This window comes from Monomorium pharaonis, chromosome 3 (assembly GCF_013373865.1).
Source record: "Monomorium pharaonis isolate MP-MQ-018 chromosome 3, ASM1337386v2, whole genome shotgun sequence".
NCBI lineage: Eukaryota > Metazoa > Arthropoda > Insecta > Hymenoptera > Formicidae > Monomorium > Monomorium pharaonis.
The window spans coordinates 23,790,347-23,806,603 of NC_050469.1; the positions used below are offsets into that span (position 1 = coordinate 23,790,347).

General features: G+C 30.9%; 1 protein-coding gene across 1 annotated transcript; it reads left to right on the top strand.

Annotated features, from left to right (window-relative positions):
• The first annotated feature begins 1,705 nt into the window (after positions 1 to 1,705).
• LOC105832086 (protocadherin-like wing polarity protein stan) lies at positions 1,706 to 15,643 on the top strand. The gene is made up of 18 exons (XM_012672719.3): positions 1,706 to 2,019; positions 4,997 to 5,107; positions 8,987 to 9,273; positions 9,582 to 9,674; positions 9,764 to 9,871; positions 10,049 to 10,150; positions 10,677 to 10,802; positions 10,914 to 11,108; positions 11,189 to 11,270; positions 11,780 to 11,889; positions 11,968 to 12,114; positions 12,236 to 12,350; positions 12,433 to 12,502; positions 13,604 to 13,714; positions 13,804 to 13,977; positions 14,213 to 14,466; positions 14,740 to 15,011; positions 15,445 to 15,643. The coding sequence occupies exons 2-18, from the start codon at positions 5,041 to 5,043 to the stop codon at positions 15,532 to 15,534; spliced, it is 2,403 nt and encodes an 800-aa protein (XP_012528173.2). The 5' UTR covers positions 1,706 to 2,019; positions 4,997 to 5,040; the 3' UTR covers positions 15,535 to 15,643.
• The last annotated feature ends 614 nt before the right edge of the window (positions 15,644 to 16,257 follow it).

Genomic DNA, 16,257 nt, shown 5'->3' on the forward strand with positions numbered 1-16,257 from the left:
AAAACATTATTTTTCAAACGTAGGTAGTAACAAAGTCACCAAGAGCAATGAGAACATTTTCAACAATCAAATAGCATGACTAACTTTATAAAATCAAATGAAAAGTGATCACAAATCTCCATTTATATTGAAACGGACAGACGTTTGAGAACGTTTATGATAATTGAGCACTTTCGAAGATACTTGATAAATTGCGTGTCTAAATTGTGTCGGCTAGTGGACGCACCGTTAGCGAGTCATTCTGCATAAATCGCGGACAATAGCAGAAACTGGTTCAAAGTGGAAAGGACTTAAGATCGCGGGCCGATGTTTATTAACTGCAAGAACCGTGCATAATAAACGTCATCTTTCCCATGGGGGTAGGAGGGGATACGAGGAGGGATGAGAAGGTACGCCCGCAATTTCACAGACCGATGATCCGCGAGGGACGTCGGCGTCGTCGTCGCGATAGCATAACCGAGTCCCGCGGCGTTCCACTTGCCCTCGGTCACTTCTCACGACATTAAGTCGCAAGTCGCCATGGGGAACGAGACGCTACGAGCATTGCCGAAAATAATTGCTTGCTTACGCAATTGTTAGTCATTTCTCGATTATGTGATTCGTTACTTGTTATTACAGTTCGCTGTTCTGACAATCTCGCATTCGTTACGTATTAAAGTTAAGAAGAAGAGATGTTGGTATAAACGTTGTAAACGATGCGCCGGGTCAGCAAACCGCAATTTGGATTATTATTCAGTATAAAGTACCGCTAACCTCTGTTAGACGCGATTTGGTCAAAATTACCAACTTCAGCTTTTATTTTATTTCTTAAAAATTAAGATTGATATTTTGTCAGATATTTTTAAGGTAAGTGTAAATCGAAGAATTATTATCATTATACTGCTTACTCTTTTTCTTCCCCCTTCCCCTCTTCCTCCAACAAATACATGTAAGCGAATTGCTACTTTTAATTATTCTTACATTGTTTTGTTATTACTTGTTTAGCTGCAATTCTTGCAGCTCTCTACGTTTTGTTTCTAAGAAAGTTTTCTTCAAGGGGACTCGAAGACCGGAAATCCACACACTCCCGTCTTCGGTAAGGTCGACGCAGGTTCCCGAAGGGCCTCGGAGATAGGGGTCAGTTATGTGCGCACCCATTCGAGCTCACGCATATGCATCGCGTCCGTTCCCCCATCATGTATGAAAGCAAACACCTGTTCGCGGTGCGGCTCAGGTATACGTTCTGTTGGTCGTCGCGGTGTTCTCCCCCCCCTCCCCTCCTTCTTCCTGACAATGGGGAACCAACCGAGTGCCACTCCAGCCGCTTTGTACGACGGCTCCGTTTTGTAGTAAAGAGTTCTACAGCCCTACAGCGCGGTAGTCATAGCTGAGTTTGATCCAGGTCGATCACGTTAGTGCACGTAGTGTAAAGTGCGACATATACGGTGCATACCAAAACTAGAGTAGAAAAATAAAAGAGTACAAAAATTAATGAAGCAATATAAATTATTTAAGATAATACTAAAATATAAATTCTTAAAGAAAGATAATGTCGGGATCTTTGAGAAATAAAAAGATTTTGTGAAATAATTGTTTAAAAACTAAATCATCATATAAAAATGTAAAGTTTAAGAAACATGCAGTTGTGTATATACATAAAAAATACAAATAAAATGAATTTTATTTAAAATATGGCAAAAAGTGTTGAGTTTTTATTAAAGAAATTTAGGTTAATAAGTTGACTAATATATTTGTAACATAGAAAGTTTGGATATTTTTGCTTATATGTTTATTATGTGAGAAAAGAAGTGAATTATAAGACCGTCTAGCCACGCCGATCGATAAATACTACTGAGGGTGTATATAATTTGTAAGCCCTTGGTGCTTTTTTGTAAAGGGCGGTGACTAAGTGCATGGTGGGTCAAGAGATAATAATCTGTGAGGTTTACGTTATCAATAGAACTAGTGCTATGAGAGAGATCTTCTCAAACAATGGAGTTATAAACACATGGACTTGCGCACATTTTCTAAACACATTTTGTAAGTATCTATTACCCCTCAATCTCTAATTTTATTTTTTTAACCTATTATTTAAAAGTATTTAATAAAAAGTTGCATTATATACTTAATTAAAAATAATTTATAATAATAAACAAAATAAAACGTGATTTGTTATAATTATAAATTGTATTTATAAAATATAAATAGTAATTAATAATAATAAAAATAATAAAAGAATTAATATCATTGATAACTAATTATGACTTATATATTAACAATAACAGAAGTACACTTTTAGGTTGACATATTTTCACATCAAAATTATTTTTCTTTTTTATTGAATAAACACCAAATCCAATTTTTTCTCTAAAAATTTGATTATTAAATAAAAAATGTATGCTTTTTTGAAAGTAAGAAATCTTATATAACTTTTACTTTCATACTTATTGCACGCTTTAATTAAACACAAATGTGACGTAATATGATTGAACACGATCGTGCAATCATTGATAATTCAACGTTTAAATATTATTGTTAAGTTATAAATGGCTTGAGTATTGTTATATAAACATTGCACACGTATGACTGTTAATTTCATAATGCAATAACAGAATAATTAATCACGAACGTTGATAAAGAATGAAGTAATCAATATGAAGATCATTTGAGCTATCAATTTCCGCAATACAGATACCAGTGATATTCTTATACAGTTATCCACTGGAGCAGAGACCGGAGGCCTTTACGCCAGTTGCCCATCGCGTTGCGTTTCAATTTACGGTTCGTGAATTTAAGCAGTACTGCGCCCCATATAACCGAGATATCCGGCTATTTTCCGTATAAATTTCCTCGTTCGCAAGGCATTTTTAGAAAAACTTATTTTGTTACATTTGTTTCTTTGTTGTAAATTTTTTATATTTTTTAATTGTTTCTATCTCTTTCTTATACTAAAATACAACAAAATTAATATCTTACAAAATGCAACAAAATTAAAAAGCAATTATGCAAAGCATTTTAGACATAAATAAAAAGCAATTTAGAAATAAAATCAAATATGTAAATGCAAATTTATAAATGTATAAATGTAGAAAAAAATATATTATAAAAATTGTACTTTACTTGTATGTATACAACATTTAATATTATTATTATATCATTATGTTAAAAACTTTATAATATTATTAAAAATCAAAAATTATATTTCTTAAATTGAATTATATTTTAAATAGATTATTCAACTATATATTTCTTTATTATTTATTATTAAATTATAATATTAAAAATTAAACATTATTAAACTAAACTATATATGTATAAGATATAAACAAACAATAATTTTTTATATAAAATTAATTAAATCGATAACAGACTATTGTTATATATTCTATATTTTTTGTCTTTCTAATATTATTACATTTTATTTTTTATATTTTACATTATATTTTATGACTACCTGATACATATAAAATTAAAACATTTGCATCTAACATAAATAACGAGTGTTACTCTACTGCCAATCCATTCAACCACCAAGTATTATGAATGAGAAAACGCAAAGGCAAACTTTCTCGCATTAATAAGCTTAAAGAAATCTGCTTCCATTCTTACCACTCGTAAGAAAGGACATGCGTTGAAACTTCCAGTATTCCAGACACATAAGGCAATCATCAACTTCTCGATATGACATCATGAAAGAAATGTGCTATTTGCACGAAAGGCGAGAGTGCAAGGTGTTAAGAATTGCCTTCGGCGATAATTTGCTCGAGTCATCCTAGCCCTGATGAGACGCGCAGTCCTACATAGCCATAGTTCCACGTAATAAAAGAGTTTCTCTGCATGCTTTCTAACCACGCGTTATGCTAGCTATTGCAGACGCGTTTCGTCGTCGGACGAGATAGTTCGTCCAGTGCTTATGTTCTTACATTTGTCTGCTAATACAATGACGAACTCAATTGCACGTTATTAGTAAAATTATTACATATATTTTTTAATGGCACGTTTTTGCGTTATCTTGTTGAAGATTGGAATATATTCCAACCTTCGGTTAGTGGAAGATTTCGCGCTTACTCTTTTATTTATAAAATACATTTTTTAAAACAAATAATTATAATTTTTACATTTTTTTGTAAATAATTTTAAAAAATTTAAAAACTATCTAAAACTAGGTCAATGTTTTCAATTTAAATGTGTACTTTTAATTTTACAAATTTTAATTTAGACAAAATTGCATCTATAATTTTATAATTATTTCTCAATTTGAAATTATTTATTACAATAATTTTATAATTATTTATCTTTTATTTTGAATAAAACACGATCTTCTCCAAATATTTTTTAAATTTACGTTATTTTTTTAAATTATAGCAGAATTAAATATAGTTATCTAATAATAAAATAGCAAAAAATCTATATGTACATTAAAAAAAATAAGATTGAAAAATCATATAAAAAATTAAAAATGACACAAAGTTAGCCCTACGTTATGTAAAATTCTTGCACTTTCGTATTATTATGTCACATGTAATTTGCTATTGCAACATTAAGAGAAAATTAATATGGATGTTATCAGCAAACTGGATAAGCTCATTAAAAACAATTTAACTATACTAAACAATTATTTTAATCTAATTAAATTAAAAATTATGTTACTAGTTATTTGACATACATTTGATATATCTATAATTAAAAAATAATAATTAACAAATTATTTAAAAACTAAAAAATCTTTACAAAAGTCAATAACACAAATCTCGCGCAAAATCTCGTAAGATGAAATACACTTTAACGAAAACCAATAAAATCTCCGTAATAATTTCCGAGAAGCTGGGTAAGACGTTCCAAATGCAGGAAATGTTATTTCCGCGAATGCCATAAATTGAAACATCTTCTGAGAAATTTTCCTCTCACAACCCGCGAAAAGATTAAAGAAAACTTAAAATTACGTTAAAAAACGCGCCGCATATCTTATCATCCCTCATCCTTTGTTTACACTAATTTTTGTCCTATTTTCTTGCAGATGCATCTGTCAACGGAATCAATGGACAATGATCTTGAACTGCCATGGGACGAAACGTATTGAGGATCTTGCTGCTCCTCTGCTGCATGCTGCAACCGCACGTCGGGCAACGTAAGTCTTCCTGCATCAATATATACTCGTTTTTCATATATCTTCTTCTGTCAGTATCTTTTTTATAAAAAATTTATTGTAAATTCTTATCTCTCTCATCAAATAAAATATAAAATTTCCAGGATATATATGTAAAATAAGGTCTTATTATATGTATAAACATAATTTTAAACAAGATACATATAATTAAAGAGTAATCGGTTCAATAATCGTTATTATTCATTTTTATTTCTTAAAGAAATCCTAACTCAGTAATTTGGCAAGGGAATAAATTGAGATGAAAAGTAGACAAGTTTGTAACTTGTAAATTTTTTTCAAGTATGTAGCCATTTAAAACGGACTTTACACATTGCAATACTTATTTTATTTTTCTATCAAAACTCATATTTTTATCTGAACTCGCGCGAATTGCACGGAAAAATCCGCTTACTTCTGAATTACCTCATGAGACGAGCTCATATAAATCTCCGCGGATATTTTCGCGCACGATCGAACGGCGCTCGCTTTTGCTAGAGTCCTCGTCTAGCTAGGAAAAAGGAGTTTGCGAAAGGCCAGCGCCGTAACGCTGCGCCGCCGACGATACGCCATGAGTCCGCCGCGACCGGAACTCCGCTCCAGGGAAGCGCGCATATCTACCCCCTCGCATACGCGTTAAACAGCCCACGCATATTCGTCTACGCATCCGATTCGCGTCCTTCCAACGTCCAAATTCCCGTCGATCAACCGGGAAGGACCAGTCAATGACACAACGTCCAGTCTGATCTTTGTCAAACAGATCATTCGAAGTTAAATTTTAATAGAATTATCTTCTTCCTTATTACGACACGCGATCTCATTATCGTGTAATAATGATATGATAATATTACGGGTTTAATGTCCAATTAAGCCCGTAATATTAGCACATATATACATGTGGAACCGCTATTTTGAAAACCGCTATAAAACAAATTTCGCGTTCTTTTTGATTTTATCTCATTTTTACACTCGTTATTTGCTCGTTATTGGAATAAAAATAATAGCAAACGGTAGCTTTTGAAGCAAAATGTTAAACCGTGGTGTTTTGCTAATACTACTGTTTTACCTATCAAACGATTACGTTTAATTGTATATAGCAATTGTCGATATGCATAAAGCGAACCCGGGAATTCCAAACAGCGGCAGCAATGGAAGTCAAACGAGGCGCAAAAGCGGCTATCGTGATTTATGCTGGCATTAGAACAGCTAAAGTACTGTTGTTAGATAAATGGCTTTGCCGTCCCTTGTGTACTTTATGCATCATAATTTATCCATCTATTACATGTAAGAGAGTAATAATAGTATACACATAAACTTTACTCCGTTACGTGTCACATATGTCAATTTTTGTATTCTCTATTTTATTAACTTTTCTGTAAAAATACATTCTTTCTAAAAATGAATAATAGGCATATATATTTATAAAAATATTAAATAAATTTACACGTACAAAATATATTGTGTTTTGATAAAAGTATACAAAAATAAATAAAATATTTTGAAAAGTATTAGGCATACTTTTATATCTACGTATCAATTATTTTATTTATAATTGTTCTATATATTTTTTTAAACTTTTCGAGAAAAATTCATTTTATACTCTTACAGAAAAATTGCAATTCTATGTAAGCTGAAGAAGTATTCTCACAAATATTCCTGCTACGCTCTAGATTATAAAATTACATTACGTTATGTTTACGGTAAATTTAATTACGTTACGTTATAACGCTTCTGGAATGTATGAATATTTGCGCAAGATCGTTTGAAGTCATTAGAACAGATCCAATTAATAACTGGACAGTGAGTATTACGAGGTACTAATAGCATAAGTATTACTTAAGTCTGCGTGCATAAAGCAGTCATCTATTGTTTCCAGAAACAAATAGAATAAAGATATCCCCTTGCATGTCATTTATGGTTAAAAGCACAAAAGTGCATGCTTTCTTGCTGTTAAGGATATCATAAAACAGACATTACTGTACAGTAATGCGATATCTACTTTATAAGATGGTCTCTTAAAAGAAAGTAATAAAATCCATTTATATTGCCCAAATGTAAAAAAAGGTCTAGAAACATTCGTCATTTTGTGTGTGCATGGAAAAAACAATTTTGCTAAAGTATCTAAAAAAATTGTCAGACTACAGATCTAAAAATAATTTGATTAAACTATTAAAATAATTACATAGAACGCTCAAATTTGAATGTGTGAAAACTTTTTAATATATTTTATAACATTGCTCATCATCTTTGAACATCTTTCATAATTATTTTGATGGCTCAAGAAAATAATTTTTATTCTATATCTAACTAGCTATACCCTGCCACGCATTGCTGTGGCTCTCTATTCTTATGCTACGTTTTTTTCAAATTTTCTTTGCTTTTGTTATTTAACTTTCAAGAGCCTCGCTTTACTGTTGCTCTTTTTATTTTATTTTTGAATAAGCATTTATCTATCTTTAATAAATCTAATATTCATTCATTCACGTACTTCTAACTTTTTTTTCTAAAAGCTGCCATGGATTTAGAAATCCATTCAAAAGACTGTTTTAAATAAGTTCCTTTTTTTTCAATAAAATAACAGCCATCTTTATTTTTCTTATTACCTTAATTTAAACACAATAGAAACATTCTTCGCCTCTCCCGGTCTCTCCCGTCTCTCCCCGTCTCTCCTGGTCTCTCCCCGTCTCTCACGGTCTCTCCCCGTCTCTCCCGGTCTCTCCCCGTCTCTCACGGTCTCTATCCGTCTTTCCCCGTCTCTCCCGGTCTCTCCCCGTCTCAATGTGTCAAAATTTCAATAATATTAATGAAAAACTATTTTTTACACTTAAATTATGGCCATCATTTTTGAAACACACGGTATTTCCATAATCAGACCCCATAAGAACACTCCCGGTTACGAATGCAACGTTGTGTCAAAATTTCAAAGCAATTGGTGAATAACTTACGGAGATCTTAGATGAGTAACAAATATTTTACATTTTTATTTATATAGATTAAATTGTTAGATACTTGGCTCAACAAAATTCTTTCTATGTGTTTAATATTTTAATTTTTTTAAGAAACTATTTTATTCCTTTGTTAGATAAAATTAAAGTTTTGAAACAAATAGCTTACAAAATTTTTTATTTTTGCTATTTTCTTTTTTAAACGTTTGTTATAAATTAATTAATTTATGTGTTTTTTTAAATCTTGAAGTGTAATTCTTAAATTAAACTAAAAAAAATTGTATAACTCTTCTAAAAAAAATATACATTTATTAATGGTGCAAGTTTAATTTCATATCGATCTCTTAACCGTTACACTCGAACAGAGTTCCTTACAAAAAATTATTGTCCCACGGTCCTTCCATCATCATGAAACTCTTTCATGCAGCCCACTAAAAACCGGTTGTGCGATTTCGACCGGAAACTCCAGTAACCTCAACGGTACTAATTCAATAGCGATCACTTTTTTGGGCTCTAGTGTGAGTTTTTATTCAAGACTCAGCACATGTATTTCAAACAATAATATGTTCTATAAGATATAAGCATTATTTTATTAATTTTTATCTCTTTCCAAAAAAATGTTTTGCTCTCTCTTTAAAAAAATTAAGAGAAAGTGTAGAAGCATAATGATATATGTATATGTTTTATGTTATATATCAATAAAATTGAAATACATATTATGTATAAATAACGTCCAAAGACTGCTTTCTCTAATATATAAAATTAAATTTTGAATTTAAATGTGCGATAGAATTCTATTGATAACTTTCTTTCTTCTCGCTTCAGGAAACTGTTTTTACTTAAATGTTATAAGACAATTCTTGATTCAACAATAAATCACGCTTCATTATGCATGTTAACGATCGCTCGACTTTTCCAGTGACTCGAGACACGCGATGCTTTCTGGAAAACGGAGCCACCGCGGCGCATCTCTTTGTCAGCGAAGATTTGCCCGTCGGCGATACCGTGGGAATCCTCGGAGTGCTAGGTGATCCTGGCTCGCAGGGTGACATCGAGCTGAGCCTGCAGGAGCATGACAGCCCCGTCGCATTTTCGCCATACTCGAAAAATTTAACTCTTATCAGTCCGCTTGACAAGGAAGGTGTCGAGGGACCAGCTAGCGTCTACATCAACGTTATCTGTGAGAGAAAACATACCTTGGACCCGGTAAGACAATTTCTAAAAGCAATTATGTTATATTAAATATCAAAATAATAAAATAAATATCTTTAAATATGATATCAGCTCTTCTAAATTTTAGAAATAATTTTATAGAAAATGTATACTATAAAGTAAAAATTTCGCACACTTTCTTCTTTGTTTTTAAATTTTTTGACAAATTTGATAAAATCGCAAAACAAATATTTCTTTAATAGAAACACTGAAATAATATTTAAGATTGGTTAAATTAACATTTAACATTAACTTTTTTTTTGTCTAATTATATTAAGTAAAAAATTTTCCGATTCTTAAAGGGATTCATCATACCGGTGAACATCCGGGTAACTGACGCAAATGATAATTCACCACAATTCGTGAATGCACCTTACGTGCTAAATATTTCTGAGGTAAGTAGATATTTTAATGTAAATTCTTAATATTTTAATATATACATTTATATAATTTTTTTAATTTTAATATGATTTAAATGTTTTAGGTTACTGTCATTAACACAAGAGTCCTACAAGGAATCCGAGCTGTCGATGCTGATCAGCCAGGACCATACTCCACTGTACAATATGCGATCCTACCAGGAGCTCATTCGGTGAGTTTCATTAACACAACTAAAATATTTTTCCACTAATAGTCGATTATTCCTCTATTTGTCAGACAACTATACTGCTAATCATTTTTTAATTAATAATAACTTTTTAGAATATTGCAATACAAAATATAGTTTATTTAAAGAATTGAATGAATAATTATCTTTTTGTGTACACAGGATTATTTTGCTTTTCTAAACGCTCTGGAAGGCACACTTGTGCTGAAAAAATCGCTAGATTATGAAATTCTCACCAATTTCTCCGTTGATATTCGTGCTCAAGTAAGTTTAATCTTATATTTAAAATATTTAATATTTTAACTCATAAAAAAATAAAGTGTTAAAACTCAACAAAATATTATGCAGTTTTTCAGTTTTATAATTATTTCTGACACATATACATTATATAAGTATAAAATAATTATTTGTATTTTTTTTTTCTTAAATGCAAAAATATGCATTAAGTCCGATTAAATGTGACAATCAAGCTAAGAAATTTTCTAAAAATAAATTTTTTGTAACCAATAAACCAATAACGGGATTCATAAAAAATACAATAGATTATAACGGTCTTGAATAAATTGATTCGAATAAATTGATTTGAACGATCGATGCGTATCGACACGCAACAGTGAACAAGTAAAGATGACAGAGAATTGATCGAACAAGGCTTTCTCACGCTTACAATTATATTCTAACAATAGAAAATCAAATGTATTTTCCTCCCTAATGCAAATTTATGTTTTTTAATAATAAATATTAACTGTTAATGATAATTTAATAGTAAAGACTTGTTTTTTTTTCACAGGATCAAGGCAATCCACCGCGTTCGTCAACGACAACGTTATACGTTAACGTTATCGATGCCGACGATCAGAATCCAACTTTTTTGAATGAAGAGTATAAAGTCATCATACCTCGACACATAAAAGGGGTAAGAGAGATTTATTTTCTTAATAAAACCTGACTTTGATTAGATTTTCTCTGCAATTTAGAATACAATAAATTGAGAATATAATAAAAATTAATTTATTGATATTTTTAGAGAAAACCATTAAAAATGGTACCTGCCGCAATAAAAGCCATAGATCAAGACGTCGGCATAAATGCGCCAGTCCGATATACAATACAAGGTGCAATCTTACCCTTTCTGGATTTGAATCCTGAGACTGCTGAAATCGTCATGATACGCTCGCTGCAGGATCACGAGCTAATGACACCAGCAACTATCGTTATTAAGGTAAAAATATTAACACATTTTCGTTTTTTTAACAGATTTAAAATATATAATAATGATAATATACCGTTCATAAAATATAGGCTACTCAAGTGAATAATGCGGATAGATATGCTCTAGCCACAGTTGTTGTGTCGCGAGAAGATATGGTTGGTCCAACAGCAGGTACAAGTTTAAGTTAACGAATATATATATTTTTTTATAGAAAATTATTAATTTTAATCTAAACTAATTTATAAATGCGTTTTCTAATTTTATTATTTTGTACATATTAATTATTTTCTGTGTATATGTTGTATATATTTCTACCGTAACAAAATCTGTTATTATTGGGAAATATATAATATGTATTCAGTTACTAATTAAATTTAATATTATTACACATTTATTAGACATTTATATATAATTATTTACTTATTAATTATCATTGATAATTGATATATCTGTTTATTAAAACAATTAAAACGATTGATTTATAACCGTACATGTCATTATGGTAAAGATTCGTTAACAATATACTCTTCATCAAGCAAATTAAAATTTAATTAATTAAAATTTATTACTAATACATCGTTTGGTATGCAAATGTCAAAATAATGTTTAAAACATAAATCAAATCGTTATCGATTTGAAAACAAATCTTATATCAAACTGCTTTATTTTATAAATGCTAGGTGGTCGATTGCCCGTGAAATTTATGCTGAAGAATCATCAAACAAGTGTACCAGAGAACACACCGTCTGAGAGTGTTCTTCTAACAGCAGGGGTTAATAAAGCCGAGCCTGTAAGTAAAAATTTGTTTCGACGATAAGCATGTAAATAAATCATAAATATAGTAGCGTAATGTAGTTTCTGCTCTTAGAATTTAAAATTCTGGCTAGTGGGTCCGGAGGAGGATCTAGAGAGATTCTCTATTACTAACTCTGGCGAGTTAATCCTTAAAGGGAATTTGGATTACGAACGACGGGTCCAGCACAGCTTCCTGGTTCATGTCACAGACGGATACCATGTACGTATCTCATTAATGTTATTTAATACTTCTTTTTTTACATTTTATAACATATGTAATATATATGCAAAACGTATACTATATTATCTAATATGTAATGTACATATATACTTTTTTTTAGAACGATACATCACGTGTGAACGTTTTGGTCGAAGACGTGAACGAATGGGAACCTCGATTTCAATATTCCCGATACGAATTTCACGCTCATTCCGCAAGAGAAGGCTCCGTTATAGGTAAATCATCTCCTTTTATTAAATGAAATTTGTATCCAATTTCAATTACACTCGATATCCAATGAAACATGTAACTTTTCAGGAAAATTAGAAGCAGCGGACGGCGATCGAGGGGACAAAGTCAATTTATCTCTTAGAGGACAAGATGCGAGGTATAAAATTATAATTAAACTAAATAGTTTAGTAATAAAATTACATATACAAGATAACACTGTACAAGATATAAACAAATAATTAAATATCAAGTATTTTAGGAATATTTTTATCGATTAAACACTAAAAAAAGTTCATATATAAGTATAAGTGAAGAAATGTTTAAGCTCATATTCAAAATTTAGTTTCTAAAATACAAAGAATTTTATTGTTAAATGGAATAGTTTAAAAACATAACAATTAATTTTATATTAAAATGTGCTTAAAAATGTCAAATATAAAATATCTCGTAAATTAATATTAATTTTTAACAATACTAATCTAATACTTTTATATACAAAATAACTAAACAAATTATATTATTTAAAAGTGTTAAATTTTTTATTACATTACTGTATACAAATTTATACATATAATTCTATTTTTTAAAATAGAATCATATAATTGAAGAATCGATTCTTTCGAAAGTTAATAACTGTATTTGTCTTTTTATAATAAGCACACATGCACGCGCGCGCGCGCGCGCGCACACACACACACACGCACACGCACACACGCACACACACGCACGCACACACACACACACAGGGAGAGAGAGAGAGAGAGAGAGAGAGATTATACAATTTTTGTCTAAACATTTTTATCAATTATTTTTTCAAGTTATTTCTTGTTTCACAATAAAATTTCTCAAAAATTAAGCGTTTCTACCCTTAGGAAAAAACTTAAATTACTTTAGATGAACTTTTTACTTACCTTAAATTACTTAAAAATTATCTAAAAATTTTTTCAGTAAACTTTTAGATTTGTAAGGTAATTTTGAAAACTTTAACCTTATTTAAAGTAAATTTTCCTAAGGGTAAACTCATGTTTATACAAATTTCTCTTAATGTTAATTTTAATTAATAAAAATATGTACCTGAAATATTTGACACATACTTACTCTCTTACATTCTACATATAATAAAAAGATCTACTTGATCTTAATTCCAAACAAAACCAAATTAAACCTTTTAATTAAAAGAAAAATATATTGCATAAACATACATTTTTCACAAAATAATTATAATTATTTTTAACATAATAATATAAATTATTTCCAGATCTTTCGACATTAGAGATAATGGAGAATTAGTATTGAAATCGTTAGGTTCACTTAACGGATCTTTGGCCCGATTCATAGCGGTAGCTACCGATACCGGAAAACCGCCCAGGTATTTATAAGTGCACGGTTATTTCTCTTACCGTTAATAATAATCATTACAGATGTTAATTAACTTGAGTTTATCTGCAATTTCTTTAGATCCAGCATGATCCCGGTAATCGTTCACATACCAAACGGCGGTTCGTTGCCGATAGCAGCAAGAGCTGCACCTGCTTGGCTTGGTAGCAGCGTGCTACTAGTTGCAATTTTTGGCGCAGTTTTAGGTCTTCTTGGAGTCGTCATCCTCGTTCTCATCCTTTACATTTACAAGCAGTGAGTAAATACAACAAATATAATATGTATATAATTACATATAACGATAACGAAATGTTAATAGCTTTTTAAAGATACTTACTATTAAATTTTTTTTTACGCGTGTCTTTAAGTCTTTAATCTCTAGTGTCAAGAAATATGTAACGAAGTATTAAATACTTGAAAATATTCAAGTAATTTTTATTAGATTAAGAAAGACATCAATAATGCACATTTGATTTTTCTTTTGTTTAAGTAAAAAGCCAAAAAGCGGTGGCTCGGTCAGTTCTGTGGGGACAGGATATCGTGAGAAATCACCAGTTCCCTCGGCTCTAAGTCCAACTCCGCAGGTGCTAGGTGCCAACGCTCTTCAGGACGCCTTGGAAGGCCCGCGGAATCGGCGTCACGATATCGATGGCAACGAGAATGATAACATCGACAACCGTAACGAAATCGATAATCCCGTCTTCGGGGAAACCAATGAAAGCTCGTACAGCGCTACAATCAAAAGTACGATTCTATAGACAGCAAGCGGTGCTGCACAAGCTTTCTATTCTTCGCACTCGACATACTTTCGATTCTCTAGTTTTACATATCTTTCTATTCAGGCAATTATTAACTGATTATCAAAAACTACTCGATACAATTAAATAAGATGTCTTCTTTATATGTCATTGGTTATTTTTCTTCTTTTTGTAATTTGAAATTTTAGAGTTTTTATAAAATATTAATCTTGTTAAAGATTCGCGACTTAAGACACATTTTTCTCTCGTTTTCTGTTAGGCATAGCATCGGCAAAACAATTACCATTATACGCTCGACATAAAGTGGCGCCCGCCCCGCACCCACCAGCTTTATCAGCCACCTCAAATATTCCCAATATCGGCGGACTAGTACAGAATATGAACGATTTAAGTGCTAGAACCAATCTGGATTCTGGATCTCACGATTCTTCCAATTATTCCGGAGATCCTCCAGACTCTCTAGTTCCAACGTGGCCTGCCAGTTCGGCCTTGCCGAGGATCAAAAAGTTGTCCTGGGACGACGACGATAGGGTAATTATCTTGTGACAAATTTATTTGCAATCTAGGAAATAAATAAATCCATAGATTTTTTACTTAAATTCTACAGCAAATGTAAAAAAGGATTTTGTAATATTTTATAAGTTGATTTTACATGAACAGAGGTGTTTCAGAAATTTTATAAATTGTTAAACAAATTTAACTTAAACTTAAAAAGTAACCATTTATAAAGCTAGAATTGTATTAAAACTGCAATATTTTTTATTTTGTTCAATTATATTGAATGTTTAATATTTAAAGAATACCATCTTATATCACAATACTGAACGTTTCCTGAAGACTACAATTGTCTTATGCAAGAGAAATAATTAAATTTAAGTTTACTTGCGAAAACCAACTTTATGCAATCAAGAAAAGTAGATAGATGAAGAACACAATGGAGACAAAAGTATTTATTGCTTTCCAGACCGTAGATAGCGTGGAGGTCGCGGCGGAAACGCGAACCGGAGACAATCAAACTGGCAACGAGAGGCTCAATCTCACCGTGTACTTCTAACGATCTATTATTTTGTAAATGGAACGAATGGGTCCAATAACGACGGCGGAGGCTGTTGTAAGCGCTGTTTGGCGCAGTTCAGTTAAATAAAGTCTCGTTGATGTCGAAATTCTGTGAATAAACCTCGAAGCATCGCAACGACCTCACCTGCGTATTCGGTCCACAGAGTATCTGTGTTATTTGCGCAGGATAGCGTTAATTCACATCATCCTGAATGGATTACGTCCATTATCTGCACGATGCGACATCGATCTCTGATATTATATAAAATACAAATACTCATTAGAAATTGTTAGAAATTGAACAATGGGGCAGTCAAATGATGCAAAGAATATGAAAAACATTTATATTAAGTAGATATTAAAATGAAAAAATGAAAAAAATAGTAAATTAAAACGGTAGATCTGATAAATATCCTAATTATTAATATGTAAAAAAGAATATTTTTTATAATTATATTTTTTATTATTAATGTACAAAAAATATTACGATTTTTGTCAGCGTTGGGAAGTAACGTATTACTTGTAATCCCATAACTATTATTTTTTTATAGTAACAAACTAACAACTTATTTTTCTTTTTTCTTCCTTACAAATAGTTTAATATACATACCATTTTTTCAATAAAGGATTTAACAGTTAGTTTTATGTTATCAATCAATTAATATATTGTGGCATTTCAAGAAAAATTTTTAATTTATTATATTAAAATTTTTTAACACAC